This window comes from Felis catus, chromosome D1 (assembly GCF_018350175.1).
Source record: "Felis catus isolate Fca126 chromosome D1, F.catus_Fca126_mat1.0, whole genome shotgun sequence".
NCBI classification, from domain to species: Eukaryota; Metazoa; Chordata; class Mammalia; order Carnivora; family Felidae; genus Felis; species Felis catus.
In genome coordinates, this window is record NC_058377.1 from 49,170,518 (window position 1) to 49,194,732 (window position 24,215).

The 24,215-nt window shown below is 38.6% G+C and overlaps 1 protein-coding gene across 27 annotated transcripts in view; it reads left to right on the forward strand.

The window, feature by feature from the left end:
* Positions 1 to 24,215, forward strand: part of DLG2 (discs large MAGUK scaffold protein 2) — a 2,054,427-nt gene that overhangs the window by 2,022,377 nt on the left and 7,835 nt on the right. For 12 of the 27 annotated variants that reach the window (XM_023239374.2, XM_045039809.1, XM_045039814.1 and 9 more), the window contains 6 exons: positions 1,198 to 1,297; positions 5,346 to 5,387; positions 12,727 to 12,777; positions 14,002 to 14,103; positions 16,551 to 16,723; positions 19,339 to 19,448. In XM_023239374.2, the coding sequence (XP_023095142.1) occupies positions 1,198 to 1,297; positions 5,346 to 5,387; positions 12,727 to 12,777; positions 14,002 to 14,103; positions 16,551 to 16,723; positions 19,339 to 19,448 (578 nt within the window). Of the gene's footprint in view, positions 1 to 1,197; positions 1,298 to 2,134; positions 2,181 to 5,345; positions 5,388 to 12,726; positions 12,778 to 14,001; positions 14,104 to 16,550; positions 16,724 to 19,338; positions 19,449 to 24,215 lie in introns of all 27 variants that reach the window. The other 15 variants (XM_045039813.1, XM_045039818.1, XM_045039819.1 and 12 more) reach the window with 3 other exon arrangements.

A 24,215-nucleotide genomic window follows, 5' to 3' on the forward strand; every position in this document is an offset into this window, starting at 1 on the left:
AACAAGTCTCGCTCTTTGGAGAGTGACTCACAAAGCCAGTCAAATAAGGATGATAATCAAGCTGGTGAAACATTTTTTTAAATGATATGTGAACGTGAAATTACAAAGACCTGCATCACCTACAGCTTGTAAAAATGATGGTGAACACATGTCCCAAAGAAGAACCCCACAAAGCTTCTACATAACAGCAAGAGTGGGAATAAATGAAATTTTCTTAAAGAGTTTTCTAGGCAAGCAAATGAATAACTTCAAATTTATTTTATTATGTGTATCTGTATTACTTTTAATTCAGCCTCATTTTACATTTTTAAGAAGGGTCCTTCTTAAAGTATTTTTTATCATGTCAGAATGTAGATGAATGACCATGATTTCTCCCTCGCCTGAGTGAATATCAAGTTACTATTTTCCAATATCGGATTTTAGTTGACAGTGTCCTAGCTGTCACCAACTAGCTCTGTGATATCAGCAAGGGACTCAGCTTTGCTGTTGCCTCTAGCCCCCTGTCTACAAAATGAGGGCGTGGGGCTCGTATGTCTTTAAAATCTCTTTTGAAAGAATAATTATCATATATCTATGTGTAACACTATATTTGTCATATATCATAAATCCACACACTTGTCTGTGTGTTTTCAATTAAGTCCAAGCTGAAGTAACTCAAATGCAACTTATTAGAAATGATGTCCAGGCACTGATGTGTCTAGTATCTCTAAGAAAGTCTTTTCTCCCTGCTAGTAATGATGACGATAAAGATCTCATTTGTATAGCACTTTTGTTTCTCCCGCATTACTTAAGTCTCACATCCTAAGAGCTGCTATCATTATCCGCATTATACAGATGAAGAAGATTTTGAGGTCTAGAGAGATTCAGTTACCCATCTAAGGTGATGGGCTAGCCCATTGCAGAGCCAGGACAGAGGCTCCTGGTCTTCTGCTTCCAATTTGAGGCTCTTTTCCTCCATCATCATTTACCTGCAACCCGTCTTTTCATTAGGAGGCAGTTTTTCCAAAGTGTCATCATTCAGAATTTAAACTCCTTGAAAATAAAACCTACTGTTAAGGACCCTCTGACACCTCTTTAGACTATCCCCTTGCGTCACTACAGCTCTCTCTGCTTTTACAAACTAGTTGTTTTGTCAGCATGAGTGTGACAACAATTAGACGTCCCCTGTTTTTGCCCCATGCCTTTTCTCCTTCACAGTCATTCAATGACAAGCGTAAAAAGAGCTTCATCTTTTCACGAAAATTCCCATTCTACAAGAACAAGGAGCAGAGTGAGCAGGAAACCAGTGATCCTGAACGTAAGTAGATTCTCGAAGAGAATGTCACATGCAACACAAGAGAAAAATATTCTTCACGGGCAACACGCATGATGTAGGCTCCCCCCACGCCACACGCCTAGGCAAACAAACACGGCAGGCAGGCAGGTCAGGGCTTACTACTGTGACCAGTGTTTGGCTGCAGTCTGGATCCTTCCCTTGATGTGGCTCTTCTTTGCAGAATGCATGGGAGAGGGACTTCAGGAAGCTTGGACTTTGCTTCCAACCAGAATTTTTCTGTGACCAGGGCTGGGTTTGTCTCTTCTATCATACAGCTCTTGAGGGCTTGAGACGAATTCTTTTCTGAATAGAAATACCAGATTCCATTGCCACATGTATGTTTTGGAATTCTAGCTCATCGGGAGTGATTAAATTCTCTCTACTGATTGCTAGCACCATGTTTACACTCTTCCTCCCAGCCAGTGTTAAACACTTACTGAGCAGCGGGCTTGTCCTGGTGGATACTAAATCTAAGAATTTGTTTTGAAACTTGGAGTGAACCATTGCTCTAAGTGGCACATTTCTGTGGCAACATGAACAGTGGGCAAAAATGGCTTTTGGCGAATCTTCCTCTTTTTTATAACAGTCTTCTGATTTTTTTTTTAACTAACAATCTTTTGAGTTGCTTTACAAATCTTTGAGTCTCAGCCCGGGGAGTTTGGGGTGAAAGTCGTTTCAAAAGAAGAGAGAGTGGGATCCAGATTGCTTAGGCAACATGGTCTGTCATGGTAGTATCCATTTCAACTCCACTGACTTCTTCCTTCCTCTTCCGTGGCTGTTCTTCCTCTCTCATTGCTCTCTCTGGGGACTTCCATGCAGGACATCCCCGGATTAGGTGACGACGGTTATGGAACAAAGACTCTGAGTAAGTTCCCAGGAATGGTCACTGTAACTTTTCTTTTCTTTTCCTTTCCTTTTGAGTTTGGCTTTTGTTCCTTTTCTTGAGGGCCTTTCACTCCTAGCATGCACAAGATACGAGTTTTATGTTACCTAGCTGTGAATGCTCCTCCAGAGTAATTTCAACCGTTTTGTTCTGCATGTCAGCATTGAAAAGCAAAGCGTGTCAGGCACTGTAACTTCTGTTGCAGTTCACACCTTCCCTTTCTGACCGTGTGATGTGGCCAACATGGTCCTGATGCCAACATGGCATCCCTTGCTCTACCGCCTAACACCTCCCAGAGAGCAAGAAGCCATGTTGAAAGAAAGGGCGAGCTAAATGTCTAGAACAAGAAAGCAGAAATGTACTTTATGTCCTTTCTTCTGCCTTTTTACCCAGAAATATTTAATGACCTTGCCAACTTCCATAATTGGGGTGTACTTTGCTATTAGTAAAAGAGCTATTTTATTGTCAAAAGGAACATGCATTCTCAAAAAATAAACATTAAGCTATTTGATCTTCCATGGGTAATTCTTTGTTATTAACTACGGTTGATTTTTTTCCCCGACTTGCAGTGATCCTGCTTGGCACGTTTGTATGATAAAATTTTAGATATGTATTAATATGTTTTTCTGTCAGTCATTTATTAGCTGTATTACATCATCAGGTCTTCATTCTATAGTATAGAGTGCAAAATAAAGTATATTAAACCTTTAAATTTTCTAGTTATTAATGCCTTAGTCTGTGTCTCATTGCACTGAGCAGTAAAAAATAATAATCCCGTGTTAATCTACTATGCTATAATTTTTCTCTCTGTAATACTAACACCATTGTATAGGCACCAATGAAATAAGAACAGTATTGTGTCTTTTGCAGCTGTATCACATGTTCATTTTTTTGGTTGATTTCGTTTTGTTTTAATTTAACAGCTATGGGCAATATTCTTAGAAGCTATTCATTTCATTTGTATTAAACAAAATAGCATTGAGCTGGACTTTGTTTTCAAGAGCTGTTTCTATAACCCTGTGTAATGATATGCTTCATCCTTCAGATTGTTAATTTGGACTCTTTTTTTAGATATATATGTAGAAAACAAAATCTGATCAAGAGTAACTACTGATCTTTTTGAAAGATGAAAACTTTATCTGTGAGTCTCTATATGGAGTATGTCATAAAATTTTTCTTGGATTAGTGGCTAAAGTTCAGGTATTGATTTCAACATTACCTGGACAGCATCAAGTACCACCAGTTTCTAGATTTTCAACTGGGGTCGGTGGGGGGAGGGGAAGCATTTTGATATATTGTTAATAAATGAACATCACTAAAAAGTAGCTGTTATTAGAATGTCAAAAATTTGAGTGATGACCTTTTAAATTCAGAATGTGCAAATGTTTGTTTACTTTTTAAAAATTGAACAGATTTCACTAAATTTATTTGCCAGTTAACGCTATTATTAGCCATAATTTGCACTTTAGCTTGAACATTATTTTCAATTTCTCTTTACATACAAAGTGGAAAAATTCTGTTATATAATATCTTGATAATAAGAGAGATTGGCTAAACAAAACACTGAATAGTGTAGCTTCATTCTTAGTTAAAGTAAAAAAAAAAAAAAAAGACTAAAAACCCTGTCATCCCCAATTCAAGGTACTTGAGATAATCATGTACATGAAGATACACCATTGTTGGGTGTGTACCTTGACTTTTTTCAATAACAGAAAACAAATTCACATTTCTTTCCCTGGTGCCCCTTTGCACTTGTAAAATGTGTGCCTAAATTAGCAGTGTAGTCCTGGTCATACGTGCACCAACACAAAGAGAAATAATTCATGTGATTTTGTGATTTTAACTCATGTTTTGGTTTTCCTTGGTTTCATTCTCTAAAACTAATCCTTCTAGAATGTATTAATTAACTTAATTTTGAGAATCCTTTCACAATATATACACATATCCCATTATCACATTGTATACTTTAAGTGTATTACAATTTATTTGTCAATTACACCTCAATAAAGCTACAAAAAAAAAATCCATTCAATTCGTGAGAACGTACAAATACGTTTTAAAGCACTTTTTTACTGTTAGAGAATAATGTTATATATTCTTTTCCTTTTTGAAAAAATGTACAACAGTTGCCACTTTTTAAAAGCCTGAGTTTATTGCTGATGAGCATCAGAAGTCAGTCATGTATTCCTCATTTAATTAACCAGATATACAAAGAATTTGATAAGTTAATGAATTTATCTTCTATAACTTAATACAGAGTGCAAATAAAATGATTTGGGGACATAAAGTCTCTAAATATGGCACATATATCCCTGTTACATCAGCTAAACTGTGTTTTCATGAAAAAAAATTTGACATATCACTGTACGAGCAAGTTATTTAACATGAACTAAAAGCATATTTCATGCCAGGACCTGTGTTTGGTATCAGACCATTTATCCCCTGCCTGTTTCATTCCTCCAGAACCTAATAGCTATCCAAGCAAGAATCTTAAAAATAAAATCAAGAAGATATTAAGCTGATTCATAAATCATTTTTCAGTGACTCATTTCTTCCTCCAAGATTTTCTCCTCACTCACTGAAGCAGGAAAAGTCTTCAATAGTCCCTTTTCATCCTGAGAATTAGTTTAGGAAGCATCTATGTAGAAATAAATTTCAAGGGATCAACTGGCAATGTGAAATGCAATATTCCAGCAAAATACCTAAAGGCTAAAATAGAGAAACAAAAAGCTTGTAAGAAAACAATGTCTACACACCAGAAGCTTCTGAACTTGGAGTCAGGAAACGGTCCAGCTGAGACACATTGACCTTTGTAACATGAAGCTGGAAAATCAGTCCCGTATGAATGGGGTTAAAGTATTTATAAAAAGAAAAGTGCTTAGATGGACATTATACATTTTTTGTGATTAAAGGTGCTTTCCTGTTTACGAAAAAGAAGCCCCAGCAATCAAGTAGCAGCTTCCTGTAAAATGGAGATAAAGTTTTCATCTTTTGTATCTTACGGAGTTTTCTTAATGCCGTCTCTTCTGCAGCCTTTCCCTTGCCTTCTGCTTACACTTGTAGTAGCCATGCATGAATGTATTCCTTCGCGTTCTGGCTGCTCTCCAATGCTTGGTATTTCTTTAATTTGCTGTGCTGTTCTTGCAGAACATGTTTCTTCTAATGCCAGCGATAGCGAAAGTAGCTACCGTAAGTTATTGCTTTGGTTTGTGGTTCTTTCCTTTGCAATTGCTCCATTGCCTGTGGTGGTCACTTCAGATTTTTGCTGTTGTTGTGTTCCAATTGCTGCCCTTTATCATCCTCATCCAAAGCAAATGGCTTGAAATGAAATCGTCGTTTGATGTGGAAAGATACAAAAGACACTAGGGCCATCTGTGGACTCTTTTGTGATCTGTGCAGGCAGTAGCAGTCTTGCTAGTAAACAATTCCAGCCTCTGTTGGCTGCGGTCTGCTGATGCACTTCTCCCAGAGAAGATGGGAAAGTTCAACCTGGTGGACTTTGACATTCTGCCCCCTAACATAATTAAAACTCCCTGCAGGAGGGATGAAAAGTTTGATTTCCCCTCTCACTTTGCCTTTACTTTCTGTTCCTGGCTCCCCTTTGCGAGAGAAAGCTTGAGAAATTACAGTGTTCCTTTTAAATTGAGTGTGAACTTTTATATCTCTTCTCTCCTTGATTAATATTTTAAGGTAGATACTGTGATATATCTAACTTTATTTTTTTTGATGGTTGGGAAGTGATGAAAAAGTTTCATCCTCTAATGTTGAAGGAACTCACTTTTTTTTTTTAAGTTAACAAATCTTGGATCAGAAAGCTTAACTTTCTGAAAAGGTAGGTGATAAAAATTATCTCTGGTCTTTTTTGGGTCACCTCAAGCCATTTGCTTAGTGTATAAAAATTTTCACCAAACACCAAGCAATCCCTGTGATGCATTCTTGTGGTTTCTTGCCACCTCTTACTGGTTTTTGGTGACCAACGTAGGTACATATTACTACTGGGATCCTCACAACTTCTATAATATTTATTTGCCCTCCTTCATAAAATGGGTTTACTCAAAAGCAATTACTGAGGATATTAGAAAACTACAGGCCCAATACAAATGATCCACAGCTACCAAGACAGAAATTGGTTGGGTTTTTTTTCCCCTTTGAATCGTGTATTAATTAAAAGTAAAACACTCTTTATTTTTTTCCTTCCATTACAGCATGGTTATGTTATAAAACCATGCCTTTTTTGTGGTGAGGTACCCACTGGTATTCTTGGAATGTGACAGATTCAATGTGGATTTTGAGAAAGACTTCATAGAATCAGATTGGTAACAAATAGAAAAAAGCACAAAAGAAGAAAAGTGCCAGATGGAGGGAGGGACCAGAGGAGGAAGATGAAATGAAAACAGATACCTTTGATCAATCAGATAATATTAGAACCACCTAATTTTCTTCCACAACAGAATGGCAAGTCTTATTGGTGAAAGGTATCAAAGGGTTCTTGTTCTCAACATGAGCCTTAATGTTTTTCCCTTCTTCCCACTCTTAAAATTTTATGATTTTCCCAAACTGGCAAAACACTTGCCTCCCCCTTCCCTTCATTGAATTTTAAAACGAAGAGAAACCAGGCCAAGAAAAAGTGACCAAAAATTGCCTTCCTGACACATGAGGTACCCTCAATTTAGTATAAGGAAAAATATAACTTGTGTGTAGGGTTTCACAGGACCAATGGCCCTAGTTTCTCTGATATTCAGTTCTGAGTGTTGTGCTTCCATCCTGCAGACGCAGGTATAGAAAGGGGAAACATCATACCTTCTCCTTTCAATTCTCTTTACAGAAAGTAGATATAAGAACTGTGCTTTTCTTTGTAAATCCTTCTTAGAGTATTTTAGAGGCCGCTGTTTTCTCTTTCAGGGGTAGGAATATTCTTCCCAGAATAATTAAGTTAGAAAAATTGGCCCAATGCTTTCAGCTGCTTAAGTTTTTGGTGGTGATGCTCTAAGATGACGTCAATAAGTCTTCATTATCAAATAGTAGGTGCACATAAATATTTACTGGGTGAATAAAATAAGCACTTGCAGCAGCTTGAATTATCTATGAGAAGAGAGAAGAATTGGAGCTGGACTCTATGACATTAGGAGAGCAAATGTAGAGTCCAATAATCTATATTGGCCTGGGTCTCATCTGAGGTTACAGTTCAGCCACTCAGATTGCTTTCTTCACAAATGAATAAAAGTAAGAACAGCCTTTGTTGTAGCTCAGAGGAAAAATTTCCATCTTTCCCCAGGATGGAAATATGAGGAATTATGGAGGATTATTCATTTATTCAGTCAACATCTACCATGCCATACTCTCCTCACAGGCACCTTGAGAGCCAGTATGAATCTCAACCAACTCTAGAACTCAGCACTCAAACAACAACAAAATACACAAAGTGCAGCAGTTTCTAGGGTAAAAGTCTTGCTGAAGAATAGGAGAGACTTCAGAGATGATTTCAAAGGAAGTAACCTTTGAGCTGAGTTTTGGAAAGATGAGGTGCTTGCCAGCTAGACAAGTTGAGGAAGAAATTTCCAGGTAGGGCAGTGGCAGGAAAGAAGGCATGGAGACTTGCAACATGCCATGGTTGGAACAGACATTGTTTTCAGAAAATTGCCATTTTGAAATCAAAATAACTGCATTTTTGTATTTAATTCCTGGGTTTTGCTGTAATTATGACTAACTTTTATGTTTATGAACAGTAGTATAGACAAATACTATAAAGACCCTCGTTCACTGTTGTCCAGGTATTATTTTTTTACTCTTAGAACCATTCTGTGTCCACTCTGGGACACAGTGGCTTTAAAAGGTCAGTGGTCAAAACAAAGTCCCAGACCAGGATGTCTCAGAGCCCCAGAGGTACCATTCACACTGCATCCGGGACTCATATGTTGTGACAACCTTAAGTGAAGCCACATGTATTTCCTGAGATATACACACATGCACACACACTTACACAAACCTCAATTTCTAATAAACAGCTCAGACATTTCCTGCACCATCTCAAGCATTATAAAAAAAGAATTTTTCAAAGCCCAACTGTACTAGCACTAGCTATAATGCAGTTAACTACAGCACACCTTGTGTAATTCTGCAAAATACCCCCTCAAAACTCTCTTAATTAAGGACTAATTCCAGATTTCTCTCTGTCAACAGAGTAGTACAGTGAAGGCTTGTATCTGTGGTGGTTTTTGTATCTTAGCTTTCAAACGTCCTCATATTAGGATGCAATAAAGACCATCCATGTAGGCATAATGAAGCCTGCAAGTCTCTACAGCTGAGACCTGTCTTCCCCAAAGCTCATAAAGTTCTTTATGTCATCACTGGTAGAGGGGAACTGATGATTATCTTTCTATTCTATTGGTGTTCATCAGTTAAGTAGGATTTTCAAAATGATCTGAATGTAACTGAGTGCTGATATGAGGAGACCCAAAACTTTTCCACTGGAATCCATCAAAAAAAGCCCATATTCTTCTCCTTTCTCCACTCTGCTCAAGGATTGCCCTTATAAATCCTCTAGTTGTTTGGACTTTGTAAAGCAATTTTTCATTATATATTTTCTTACTTGATTTCTGCAATAAAACAGTGAGATATGTCTTATATTAACATTCCATTTTACAGATGAGGAAGCTAAAGCTTCAAGAGGCTGCATAATATAGTGGCATTATAAAACCTGCAAGAGATTTTACTTCTGAATTCCATACATTGTCACTCTGCCATATAGTTTGTAATCCAAGCCTCTTTATGTTTTATACAGTACATTTCAACTATTCCATACCGGCTACTGAATTAATACAAGCAGAAACATTTATGTAGCATTAACTGTGCACTAAGCCTGGCTTTCTGTGTACATTAACTGATTTAATCTTCTGAACTCCTATGGAGACACTGAACCACCAATTCACTATGTGACCTTGAAGAAATCACCCATCATCTTTGAACCTCAGTTCTCTCTTATATAAATTGAGTAGCCTGAGTTACAACAGAGATGGCAGGCAGATTTTAACCAAGATCCCAATGCTGACCCATGGGTAACAGCCACCAGAAGAATTGTATTGAAAAGTACTGAGGCCAAGTTGAAGCCCAGCAGTAATGGGGGCAAAGATCAATCTGTGATGCTTATCAAGGGCACGAAATGGGGGAGTGACAGCGTGTGTTCCATACTTGCCATCTATGAATCACATGAGCTCCAAACCCTTTCTTAGCACTGATGTTCCATACCTCTAAGAACCTAATTTATTTTTAATAATCATCAAATGCAGGTGCTACACACTAAATTTAGAACATTAAGTGTACTGCCCCTGGTCTTCCCTTCCCTCCTCTCTCTTTTCTAGTTTCTAAAAACTCCTAACAAACACCAACTTGCTTTTCTAGATCATGAGGACATCTGAAGGTCTTACTCTGAGTCCCTCTAGTTGTGACTTGCTTCCAGTTTAAACACAAAGGTCTCACGGAGACTGTTAACAGAGGCCTCTGCTGACTCCCTGACAGTTGCAGCTCTCTGCACACAGCACTGTGCTGCTCTCCCACTTTCAGCCATGCACTTGCCAAAACAAGGCCAAGTAATAGTTTGTACCTTTTTGTTAGCTGTTATTTCTAAGTGCCAACACCTCCTGAGAAAAAAATAGAAAAACTACTAAGAATGACTATTGTACAGAGATGACACACAGCAGCATTAACAAAAAAAACAGTTGGTGTTTATAGATGGAGCACTGTATGGCCTCCCAGTAACTCTGACCTGGGTTCAGCTCCTAAGTTTGCCACCCATTCTTTGTTCATTGGTAAGGTGTCCCTTTTATCCCCATCCCAACAGAAAATTCTACATCCCTTTGAGTAGTCAAAAAAGGTGTGGTTTTAAATCTTGACTCCACTACTTAATAACTGAGGAAACAAGCCCCATTAACATCTCCAAGCCTCAGCTTCTTCATCTGTAAAATGGGGTTCATTAGAACACCGACCTCAACAGAAATGGCTGTGAAAAATAGAAAACAATGGGTGTGAAAGCCCTTTATGGTCATACAGATGTGAATTGTCTTTCCTTTATTACTGTGACTCTTTTCCCCCCTTCTCTTAGTCTCCTTCACATTCCCTGTAGACCTTTTCGTTCCCACACATGAAAGTAAAAATTGGCTTGAGGTGCTGTAATCACAGCTATTATGTAATCCCATCCATGACAGCTTCCCTGCAGGCTTCCTAACATAGTACTTGATTGGTACAGGGTCTTTGGAAGTGGGATGGACCCTGACAAAAGGATGCTACCACCAGTCTTCCTGCTGTGAACAAGAACCAATGCATTTTGTAAGTTAGAAAGTAAACCAGAAAGCAGTGGATAAACAAAAGAACTACAGAACTCTTGAACAAAGTTAATCAAAGCTGTGTTGCTTTGTCCTAGTTTTCTGAATCACAAATTAAACATCCTGACACCAAATATCTTGTTTAAGGTTTGCCTTTAGACTGTCCCATCAGAATGATCTGTAAGGACATTGGAAAAAGATTCCTATGGGAACATGACGTGTTATATTTATTTCGAGAAAACCACACTTCCCAAAATGAAAGCATCCAGACAGAAACATAAAGTAAAACCTATCTTTGGCCTCATTACTCATCCCATTTCCTACCACTAAAATCAGAATGCAAATTCATTGACATTTTTTTCTATGATGAACACTGGGACACCATTGGTAAATGCAACCCAGTCCTTGCCTTTATGTAGTTCCTTGTCTAGTAGTAGAGAGGCTATCTCCTGGTGTTTAAAATCTTTGTTGCCCAGTGATCAGGATTCTCCTCTCACATATTAATCGTTCCATAAAGATTTCCCCGTAAAGTTACAGTCTAACACTGCAGTACTAGTCTGCCATGTTGCTAGCCCCAAAGCTATACTTTGTCCCCAACCATTTTAACAGTTACCTTCTGAATTCCTATGACCTCTACCTGTCTCAGGCTTTAGACAACTGAAGTCAATCACTTTCATTATTTTTTGGCCTAGACTGTGTAAATTTCAGCTGTTTAGTTTATAAAAGGGAATCATATTGTACTGAATAAAAAATAATAATTGTGACTCTGACTCCTCACATACTAAACCTGTGACCAGGTGTGGAAAAGTCCCTGACCATCCCTGGAGCAGCCATGAGTAGATGTCACTGAGAAGGAACATCAAAGCTCATTCTCCATGTCATGAGGAAGTAGCTTAGTCTAGCAGTGCCATTCTCAGGGTAAACTTGCTTGAAGGTGAAAAGAGATATGACTCTGGCCTGGTGCCATTTCTCACACTTGAAAAAGTAAGATACTCTCAACCCCTTCCTCATCCCAGCTACCTAGTCTCCAGGGAAGACGTCTATGCTTCACAGCTTTATCCATATATTGCCTAATACCTCCTAAATTAGTTGTCATCAAAACTGTTTGTAAATATTAATTCCTTTTATGAAATTAACTCACTTTTCCTGATTCTGTAGTTATTGAAGGAGGAGCACATGATATTGACGATGGAATGTATATCTAGGGGGTTGAGAAGAGAAAGCAATGAGATGCATGGCCCTTTGGTCTCAGGAAAAAATACCTCCTAAAACACTCCTCTACAGAACAGCATACAGGAAGTCCTTTCCAATAGCTCTAAACTATTTCTGTATCAAAAGGCTATCAGTACTGGGCCTAATGAGGAGAAAAGAGTAGACCCTTCTGGGTTCACAGCTGAATCAGGCTAATCTCATGCCCAGTTCATCAACTGGGTGAAACACATGTTTGAAAAAGTAATAGCCTAAAACCAATTAACTTTCCATAGTTATTTGTTGACTTGAGGCTCACTGTGAATCAGAAGGCCTGTAGTAAATGTCATTGGAGGGGCTGACACTTTTATTACGTTGTCTTCCTTAGTTCTCTTTCCAAAGTTTTAAGGCTAGATTTAGCAGTGATTCTAATCAGTGATTTAGAGGCCTCCTCAATTTTTTATCTCCTTGAACTGATCCAGCATTTTCTTAATGAATTACCATTACAGTAAAATCTTCCGTGTCCCATGGTATATGCTGATGAAGTTTTTGCAACATAAATGAACCAAGCAGACACTTGATTTTGAACAATGTGCTTTTTTGGGAAATTAAATACAAGATGAAATATCAGGTCCAGGAATTCTGATAATGTGGAAACAAACTATTGGATGGACCTCTCCTAGAACTGAATGGTTTCATTATAAGTATAAGTAATAGGGACTCCACTTCTCAGCATCAGAAAGAAGGCAGTCTCATAGGTCACTGCCCTGCTGAACTGCAGGTAGTTAGCCTCCAGTCATTGCTTAGAGTTATGACCATCAATAACCTGATACTATAATAGTGCTAAAGAGTTTTATGAGGATGATGAAGGGATTTGGGGGGATGGCTCAAGGAGAGAGAGCAAGGAAAATGACCCCTGAACTGTGTCTATTTCCTGTGTTTCAGAGCAGGGCTTGTAGCTGTGGTGTGTGGTATATGACTGGTTGTTAGTTCACTGTAATTTTCCTTTCTTCTCTTCTCAGGAGGGCAAGAAGACTTCATTCTTTCTTATGAGCCTGTCACAAGGCAGGAAAGTAAGTTTCCCAGCATGCTCTGGTTCCTGATTTCCAGGCCACATCAGGTGACATCATTATAGCAGCCAAAGAGTGAAGGACTAAGGATGATAAACTCAGCCTAATGCTCCACTGTCCCCAGACTAGTCTCTGCTCTCTCATTGGCTCTATCATCAAATAAACAACTTCCTTGCTAAGCATGGGCAGTGACAGCTCCCACGGGGATGGAGCTACCTTCCAGATGAGTGGTCCTAAGTGGAAGGAGCCCATCGAATCACTAAAAAGCCCCACCTAAAGGACAAATGGATAAAATCTCCTGGGAGACTGATGTCCACTTAGAATTGAGAAAGGCGGGGCGCCTGGGTGGCACAGTCGGTTGAGTGTCCGACTTCAGCCAGGTCACGATCTCGCGGTCCGTGAGTTCGAGCCCCGCGTCGGGCTCTGGGCTGATGGCTCAGAGCCTGGAGCCTGTTTCCAATTCTGTGTCTCCCTCTCTCTCTGCCCCTTCCCCGTTCATGCTCTGTCTCTCTCTGTCCCAAAAATAAACGTTGAAAAAAAAAATTTTAAAAAAAAAAAAAAGAATTGAGAAAGGCTTTCTAGCAGACCTGTCCTAAGATACAAGCCATCTTCTGAGCTGCTCCAGAAGCCTGTATTTCTTTTTCTGGGAGGCTAATGACTATTGACAAGCATATTGCTGAGAAGATTCAAGCATCGAGGAGGAGTTGTACCAAATGGACTTTAGAGTTCTTTCTAACGTCATGATACAAAGGAATTAGGAAAACCCCAGAAGAGAATAGAGAGTATTTGGAGCTGAGGAAAAGAAATTATAAAAACATAAGGTGTCATTATACTAACAATTGCTTCTTAAAGTCATTATCTAAACAATGGCCAAACAGCTGCTTTGGAATCTTTTTTCACCCATTCAACTGACTAAATTCAGTAGTTGTTTTGACACTGTAAGGCAAAACCTGAGAGTAAGCAAAACTCTTCCAGATGCTTCTTTTCATTGACAGACACTGCAGTTGCTTTTCCCTATTGGTAAATTCCAGAAAGTAGGCACAGCCAATATACTGAATGTTGAACATCAATTTCTCATGCAGGGCTGTATGGGCAATTCATCCAATGAAGTAACGCCCTCACCAGTTCTGTTTGGCATTTTTGCCTTAGCACTCACCCATGCAGAACAGTTTTGCAGTCATGTCCAAGTCTTCCTCCTCATTTGCCTCTTCCCTTTCCTCTTTGCAGTAAACTATACCCGGCCAGTGATTATCCTGGGTCCCATGAAGGATCGGATCAATGATGACTTGATATCTGAATTCCCTGATAAATTTGGCTCCTGTGTGCCTCGTAAGTATCATTTCTCATCTTGCTAGAAGAAAAGCTCGACTCCTTTTGAGACGATAAGGTATAATTCTGTTCCTCTGATGGTCTCTCCACTGATGCAATACTGTCAGTTACCTATTATCTGAGCATCTTTTTTTAATCTGAGCACCTTACTTAATTTTCTCTGCTTAACACTTTTCATCAGTGCTGCCATATATTGTCCTCTATTTAGTGAACATAATATGTTCTCCAAACTGACTGTGGTCCCCTAGGAGGCAAGATAAATACTTTCTTTATAACTCCCATAGCATTTAAAATAGCATAAGATTATTGATAGTCATCAGTCTGTTCTTATAAATTGATTGAAATGCCATGGAAGCATCTTTTCCCTTAGAATAAGAGAGATCAGAAACAAAGCCACATATTAAAATCATCTCAGGATGACTTAGGGCCATGTGCCAATCCCAAAACATGTGTGATAACAGTCTAAGGTATTGAGAGGATGAAGACAAGAAGGTGTATAAAACCTTAATCTATGCTGCAGGCCATTGTGGACTTTAATCTGCTTTCTCGTCCTTATGAACAATCATCAGGTCTTCTGGTCCCTCTGTTTATAGCCCTCTAAGGATCCATCTGCTCTACTTCCTCCCATGCACCACACCTTCCCATTCACCCACTACTGCCACTGTGTCACATAGATATGTGTAGAGGCCTTCTGTGTGTGTGTGTGTGTGTGTGTGTGTGTGTAAACAGAACCTCCCCCCACCAAGTAATTTCAATTTATTAGGTAATTGAGCTCTTAAATCTGATTCCAACAAATATTTTTTTCTCATTCCACATTTTTAAGCTTTTTGTATGCTTTGAAGTGTCTCTAACACCTCAGCACTGCAGATGTCACCCAGAATACCTAACAATAGCAGGAGTTGCATGTGTGTGAGTTCACAGAAGGGAGCTAGGGTGATTGCTGTATGTCATGAAACTATTCCAGCAAGGACTCTGGGAAAGGATCCTGCCACAGAGAATATCTTGAGAAGGTGTCCAGACATAAACGATCCAGACAAACCCTACTCCATTCATAGCAGCCTCCAGTGTGTTTCCCCACTTTGGAAAGAAAAAAACCCAGATGGTCCTTAAACACCATTCCTACTTTTCCCTCTACCTTGTGCTCTTTCTCTTGTTTTAATAGCACTATTTTACGGTAACTAATGGGTGTTCATTGTACAAAACTTGGAAAATGCCAAAAAGAAAGTTAAACAAGAAAATAAAAAATATACAGAATTTCACATAGGATCCAGAGATAACATCATTGTTAATATTTTCATAGATTTTTACCTAGTCCTTCTTTCTATGCACACATTTTCTCCTCTGATTGGGTACATTTTGGATGTATACAATTTTTTTTGGCTTAAAAGTATTTTTAAAGTATTTGAAATTTCATATAAATATTTTAAATTATTATATAATAATTAATCATTCCTCATTTATGAGTATTTGGGGATGTCTCTGCTTTTCTCTAGTTGTAATTATGTTATAATTATTATTTGTAATTTATAAATTAATATAATGAATATCTATGTGGATAAATCTATATCTGAATCTTTGATAATTTTTAAGATAGATTCCTAGGAAGAGAGTACCTGAATCAAAGATTGGAAATATTTTAACAACTTTTATTTATACTGATAAATTGTTTTCCCTTCTCTTCCTACCAAGAAGTTTAACCACCTCTAACCATGGTTAGAGTTGATGACTTTTAGTCTTACCTTAAGACTTTTAGTCTTACCTTTTACATCTTTTTAAATCCCTAAATGTGTTTTTACTGTATATCCATTTTTTTCTCCCTACTGGTTATATGACACACTTTCTTGTTTTTGTTGTTGTTGTTGTTGTTGTTGTTGTTTTGTGTGTCCTATAATCTTTAATTGTGTATTAGACATTGTGACACTACATTACTGACAGTCCAGATTTGGTTATCTTTCTTTATAGAATATTGTTTTTGTTCTGGCTGATAATAATTTACTGGCAAATCGGCTTCTTCAGTTATGACTTGGTTACACACTTTGTGAAGATAGGTTTAGAATAAATCTAGAGTATCCTTCTAAATTTTGGCCTTTTCAGGTACTCAACCAAATGCCCAGTTCTGAGTGAACTCCAGTGTCTCCTAGCACTATATAAGCCCTAGACTTCCCTCTTGGAAATGGAGGTGGAATGAATATAGAGTTCCCCTCGTGGGTTTCTCCTCTCTCAAGATCACAGCCTTGTGTTGCCTGTTGTCTGATGCCTGGCAATGGCTGTTCCATATACTTTGTCTAATTTTGTAGTTGCTTACAGTGAGAGGCTAACTGGTACCTGTTACTATGTCATATTACATATTTTTGTATATCTGTGTTGGGGGTATGGTAAAGAAAATAACTGTAAAGGACATTTATGAATATAAATTACCTTAATTTTATTATTTTTGTTTTATATAGATACTACGAGGCCAAAGAGGGACTATGAGGTGGATGGCAGAGACTATCACTTTGTCATTTCCAGAGAACAAATGGAGAAAGATATCCAAGAGCACAAGTTTATAGAAGCTGGCCAGTACAATGACAATTTATATGGAACTAGTGTGCAGTCTGTGAGATTTGTAGCAGAAAGGGTATGTTCACCAATCATCTTATACCTCCCCTAAAGAAGGTTCCCAGGTGGCAAACTGCATTGTTTGGTCATTACTCTTTCCTGATTGCAGGTGTAAATTTTGATTAAATATTCCTTTTAAGACCTCTAAGCAGAGAATCACTTTAGAACAAGGTCATTAATCTTTGTTCTAATCTCAGTAAAGTATGCTGACTGACTTGTGGGGAGGAAGGTGTTATAAACCTAAAGGCAATTAACAGCTTGAAGTTTATGGAAATTCACTTTGTCCTTGACTCACTCATCTTTGGCCCCAGTAAACAGCTTTGAATTTATTAAGGAAGCTTTGTAACTCTTGGTTGTTTAGATCAGGAACCTCAATTCTTTTTGTTAGCAGGAGTTACATTTTATCTCCCTGAAAACTTGACACTCTCTTGGTGGAGGAGTAGGTAGATGAAGAGGGCTAGGGACTAGCCTACTGTTGGCAGAAATTTCAACTTAGTGGGGTTTGAATACTGTAATTCCCTTCTTGCTGGTAATATCGAAGGCATAAAAAAGAAGAGAATGTTCAAGAGAGAACAGGATAGGAAGGCACTTGAATGTGGCTTTAAGATCTGCCTATAGATAGAGAGGGGTGTCTGGGTGGCTCAGTCAATTAAGCATCTAACTCAACTTCAGCTCAGGTCATTATCTCATGGTTCGTGAGTTTGTGCCCCACTTCGGGTTCTGTGCTAGGTGTGGAGCCTGCTTAAGATTCTCTGCCCCTCTGCCCCTCCCCCATCTCTCCTCCTTCTCTCCTACTTATGCAAAAGCTCTCTTTCTCTATCAAAAAAAAAAAAAAAAAAGATCTGCCTATAGAGTGTTCCTAATCTGTCAACACAGAGGATTTATTTTATGAGAGAAAAGAAAAGAGTTAAGAACCAATACATTTGTTATACAATTCATACTTGTTGGGTTGATTTTATTTGATTTGACACAACTTTTTGATGTACTGATAAAAAATTAAAGAAGAAATTTTAATGTCTATCTGAGAATACAGGAAGAAAGCTGTGTCTCTTCCTCTCTCTCAAAAATTAGGTTATATGAGCTTCATCATATTGTTTCTAACCATTTTCCTGATTATTACATCTGTTCTCCCCTTTGAAATGTAGCTATAACCTTTGTTAACTTGAAAAGTTCTGGCCAGGGGCGCCTGGGTGGCGCAGTCGGTTAAGCGTCCGACTTCAGCCAGGTCATGATCTCGCGGTCCGTGAGTTCGAGCCCCGCGTCAGGCTCTGGGCTGATGGCTCGGAGCCTGGAGCCTGTTTCCGATTCTGTGTCTCCCTCTCTCTCTGCCCCTCCCCCGTTCATGCTCTGTCTCTCTCTGTCCCAAAAATAAATAAAAAACGTTGAAAAAAAAAATTTAAAAAAAAAAAGAAAAGTTCTGGCCAGTGAATAATCAAACAGCATTTAGACATCTTGTATAGCTGCTGTATTTCACAAATAGCAAACTTGCAATTACTTAAGTGATATAGGGTTGAACCATCTTAGTATGTTTCTCCTAGAAGAGCTCAAGTATTCATTGGGGTCTCTTTGTTTTCACGTGGGTAATACACGTGAAACTCATACAATTTTTATTCCCCCGTTATTGATTTAGGACTGTTCCTATCTGCACAATATGTTTTTTCTCTTCTTTTGTAAAGTTCTTCTGGCCTCAGCATAATGAGGCCATTTCTCCCCGGGAGTTAGAATATCATATTTGGCAAATATATCTACTTTTCCAGAAATACTTTATAAAGCAAGCAACTCCTTGCTCTGAGAACTCATTGCAGTGGAAGCCAAGTTAAATGAGGTGTGCTATATGTAATAGGGTTTTCATTTAACAAACAAGAAATTTATATGCACAGTGCATACACTCTCTCTCAGCACTTAAGATAAAATAGTTAAGGTAACTCTTTAGGTGTCTGTCCTTGGCTATACTAGATTGAGCATATCCAGGGCAGGACACATAAAATCACTCAACAAATGTTTATGGAATTGTTCCAAATTCACGTGATTACCATTCTTTTAGATTCAACATTGGTCAGGGTAAAGCAATGAGGTATCTATTGATTGCAACCAACAATTCTGTCAGTGCTTCAAGACTTGGGTTTGATTTCTTCTAGCACTAAGATTTTGGCAAGTTACATATTATTTCTAAGCCTTAGTCTTATCTTCTGTAAAAATGTGGCTGATAATACCTATCTCATAGATTTGGGAATTTCTTGTTGATAGTTGTCTTCAGAGACGGATTATGACAGCTCCATGAGCGTGGACCCGTCACATTACATAATGCCACATATCTTCTTTGTGTGAAACATCAGATATTTATTTCAGAAAATTAAGCTAACTGAGATAACACATGTAAAATCTCTATCCCAGTGGCAGGCGCTTAGTAAAGGAATCATAAATACAAGTTATCAAAAGTATTCGATGATGACCCTGTATGTCAACTTTCATTTATGCTTTGCAATGACCTTTTATCAACCTTTAGGAATTCAGTATCCCTTACCTTCCTCTAAGACACACTTACTTTTTTTTTGTTTGTTTGTTTGTTTGTTTTGGTTGGATTATGATCATTCTTTCTGGATTAACTCCATATTTTTCTTCTCTTTCTACCAGGGCAAACACTGTATACTTGATGTGTCAGGAAATGCTATCAAGCGGTTACAAGTTGCCCAGCTCTATCCCATTGCCATCTTCATTAAGCCCAAATCTCTGGAACCTCTCATGTAAGTGGAGTGCACAGGAGGCTGTCACCCAGCTGCCTGTTCCACATAACACAGCAAATTGCTAACAGCTCTTTGTCACAAATGCTTATAAGTCAGAAGTTCCATTGTTGATTTTTTAAAGCATTTCCTTTTTAAAAAATACATTAAAATGTTTTTGGACCTCTAGAGACATAACGTCAGTAATTCCCTAACATGTCTTCCCTAATGCTTCTTGATTTTTATTTTCATTTCACAAGTTGGTGTGTGTGTGTGTGTGTGTGTGTGCGTGCGTGTGTGTGTGTGTGTGATTTTTTTTTTCCTTTGGCTTGTTTTGTTTTGTTGTTTTAAAGGTATGTTGGTTCGGTTTGGTTTTCAAATGCGAGGAAGTGATCATCTTTGCTTGTCTCTTTCTTCTGAAAGCAGTTCCATTAGTAAATCTTTTTAAATGTGTGGGTTTTTCTAGAGGGAACAGACAGTATTTTAGACTCTTTCTATTGACATTTCATTTTTTTTCTAGCATATAATTCTTTTATTTCTTAAAACCTCATGTCTGTAAACCACTATCCTTAAAAGGGAGTTTTCTTAGCAACATGGCAGTAACACTTCTGTAACTCACACCAATAGCTCCATACCAGTGCATGTTTATGAATCAGGCAAATCTGTATGACTCAGATTTTTTTGTTGTTCTTTTTATTTTTCAGAGGACTGACAAAATATCTTCCTTCAAAAAAATCAGTAAACAAATTGGGCAAATACTCACAACCTTACTATAAAGTAACATATTTTCAGTGGCAATTTGATACAAATTGTTGGCTTTGCTTTCTAGACAACTCTCAAACAAATGCGAGGCTGTGGCAGCCAAAAAAAGTAGCAGAGCAAAGAGGCTATGAGCAGGGACTTGAAAATGGGTCAGGCTAGGTGTGGTTTTTTTTCCCTTGGCCTCTGATCAGTCATGTGACCTCAGCAAGCTGCTTGACCTCTGTCAGATTTAGTTCCTCTCCTCTAAACTAGGCATAATGTGTACCTATGACCTAAACTAGGTAATAATGTGTACCTCACAGCTACTACAAAGGTTAAACATGATTATGAATGCAAAGTTCTCCATTTGGTCTTTAGCATATGGTAAGCATTCAATAAATAGTAGCTATTATAACTGTTAAAAATTTTAAGTTATTTTATTGTAAAAGGAATAAAACCATTTTATCATTACAAAACTCATAAACTACCCTTTCCAAGAGGCCACAAGAGATAATGCCAGTGTGTCTGTTGCAACAATTTTGCTCAAATGTGCCTCCCGTTGGGCCTCGAGATCTTAGAGCATTTGACCGGGTTCAGAAGTGAACCAGAGACTGGAAAACAGGGTGTGTGGAAAGACCAAAGAAAAGGAAATTACATAATCCCAGAGGTGAAACAATTACTTGCAAAAGGTATCAGCCAGCTGTTCCATGTCTTCTCGAAGAGTGAAGAAGCAAAGCAAGCTGCAGTAGCTAGAATTGCAACCTAAGAGAATTAAGTTAAATACACAGTCAGCCTCTGGGGAAATCACCAGAGACGTATTTATTCCCATAAATAAAAGATGGACAAAAGTTCTTCCCAGGATGAAGAAATAAAATCAAGAGGTCATTGAAGTGCCTTCTGCCCCAAGAATTTAAGTGTTAAATTATAACATAAAGAGCTTTGCCCATAGCTGGTACATGGAAAAACATGTGTTGATGATAAGATACTAGTTCTTGATAGTATTATCCTTGATAACCTGCATCACATTTCTCTTCATATGGGATACCAGGTTGGGTAGTGAACAAAGTAAATTAAGCAACCATGAATTTCATGATGTGAAAATGATTTATAATCTGCAAAGAGCTTCATAAATATTATTAGCAATGCCAACATTATGAAGAATAGAAAAATGGCCCTCACCTTTGGGGAATAACATCTTAAAGTCCTGTTTCAGAAATAGAAAAATAGTTTTTCACATCATAAATACACAGTGAGATAAATGGCTTCCCAGGGAAGTGAAGCCTGAGGGAGAAACAGCCTTGGCACATTTGCTTTAGTGTGATATTGGGAGACATTCCCATCTGGTGCTCGGTGGGAAAAGGTCTACTTCCTTCCATAACTATGAGATGACTTATTTAGTTTTGCCTGGGGCGCTGTCACAGACACTTATCACCAAGGAAAATTAAACATACTGAAGGCTGGCTTCCACAATGAGATAGTGAATCCGACATAATTTGCTGCAGCCATATTCATGAATCTCGAGTGCAGTAATGGTGACATTCAAACCAATGTGATCTTATTATTAAAGGCTGGATGTTTACTTTCCCGTTCACTCTTTTCCATGGGTTTTACTTTAGGAGCAAAGCTAGCATGGATTGCCCATTCCCCGGGGAGGAGTGAATGCTAGGTCAACTGGAACAAAAGCATGGCGGCTGTCACATTTAGGCATTGACACATCATCACACACATTATTTCTCAAGTACATCATCCACATCAAACCACAGAGCTTATTAGTACATACATAGCTGATTCTTCAGAGGAGCATAAAATCAAGGGCGTGTATAAAAGAGATGTTCTTTTTATAGCGTGCCGCTGTGCCACTTCTGTTCCTCACCCCCATGCCATGGCAGTGTGAAGCTTCCTGTGTCTCTTTACCTTGCCACCCCCAATCTGTTTTTGCCTTCTTGCTCCCACAGTGACCCATGTTTACTGCTGTCTTCAAATGTATCATAATTATGTTTATTTGTCCAGTTCTCCATTCATCCATTCACTTACTCATTCAACAAATAAGTCTTGAGCCAGACCCCATGACACATGCTAATGAACAAGCCCTGGTCTCTGCCCTCAAAGAACTCGCAAATTAGGCAAGGAGACAAAGTATATAATAGATGATATATTAGAGGATAAAAATCTAAATTCAGTCATGGCTACAGTAAGTGCAAAGGGAATTTTAAGAACATAGGCTAGCATGAGGCAGGCAAGTCAAAGGAGGTCCAGAGCCACATGACTTCTTGACATCTGGAACAAAACCCTATCTTTCTATGAAAAGTATCCCTGGGATTAGGCCAGCATCTTCTGTACCCAAGGGTGACATGCACTCTCAGCTTCTGGGGCTCGTGCTGTTTGGGAGAAGAATTGTAGATACCATCCCTCTGGATGAGATGACTTTATTTCAACGTCAAGAGTTCAGGAAATTGCTACTTTTTTATACTGCAGCCATCAGATCATGTCTAAAATCATGTTAATGTCTGACTTTAGTTCTTTAATTTTTTTTCCAAATAAGCCTCTTAGGAAAGTCTTGGTATAATGGAAAGTCTATTTGACTAAAATTGTTTTAAAAGAACTCCAAAACTTTGAGTTCAGACAGCAGATCTCCTCTTTTACCTTTACAAGTCCCTTTATTACTTCAGGCCACAGCTACTTGCTCTAAATCCACCTGTCCCATACCCTAATCTCTGGCTTCTTCAGTGGCATGCAAAGGCAGCAATGCTTTCAATATTCTATTTGCCCCTGTGATGCATCCCAGTGGGCCAACCAAGGTATCTTCACTCTTGGCTAGACTTTTATCAGCCCAGCGCAGCCACACTGGTATTCGTATGATGATCAGAGGAAAGAATGGTCAGTCTTTGGTTAATAAAATGTCTTTGATTAAGAAAAAATGGGAAGACAATATCATTTTTATTTAGTGAAGTACAGCTTGTTGGGTAGGCAAAGAATTTTAACACCTAGATGACATGGAAAGATAAAGCTGCTGCTAAGTAGGAATCAGGAGATTGGATTATTTTTCCATTTTCTTCCCACTGAATTTATCCTTGAGCCTAGGTTGGACTTAAATAATCTCACAATGATTAAGGATCACTTATATACACCATCGTTGAGAGACTGACAGAAAAAAAGGGACAGAGGGAGAATCCCAGGCATAATGCCTTTATAGCCCATTCTCCTATCAGAAGAGCAACAAGACCAAGTCAACACTGGAGATTCTTACCAAGATCCTCTACCCTGGCTCCCTATGTAGGTTGCTTGATTATAATCTATTTGAAAATATTTTCTCCCAGCACATTTGATTGTTACATTCTCTCTCTGTCCATTTATTCACACCTCCTTCAGCAGATACTTGTAAAGCCAACTGATTACAAAAACAGAGAAGCTCAGGGCTCTTGTTTCTATAGAGGGGACTCACCCTTTGCAGAAGTTGAGCAGGGAGAGTGGCAGAATGCTTCTTTGGCCTGAAAGTACACATGCCTAAGGGGCCTGTAATATTTTCTCAGGAAGCACTTTGTTTCTCCACTCCACACATTTCCTGTTACACACTGATGATGAGCCACAGCCCTTGGGGAGGACAGAGAGTGGAGAAATCAAAGGTTTCTGTGAAAGCAGGACCTGCCAACAATCAAGTCTAGTTCTGTCAGATGTGATGAGGTACAAAATGCTGTGATGTCCCTTCCCTTCTCTCCATCTCTTCTCCCACTTCTGACCACCCCTGGAAGATTTCATTCGAATCTATGTCCCATATTTAAGACAGATCAAGTCAGTCAAAGAGTCCAAAGAGTAACCAGGAAGGTTAGGATTTGGAAATCACATCCAATGAGAGAACAGATGAATGAAGTAGGACAGTTTATTCTGAAGGAGTGGTAGCCTCAAAGGACATGTGAACACTTGATTTTAAAACCCAGTGGCTGTCATGGAGGGAAGAGGTTTCATCCCACTCTGTGTGACTGCAGAGGACAGAACAGGAACAGGAACAGAACAGGAACCAGTGACAGGAAATCGTAAACAGATAGATTCTGC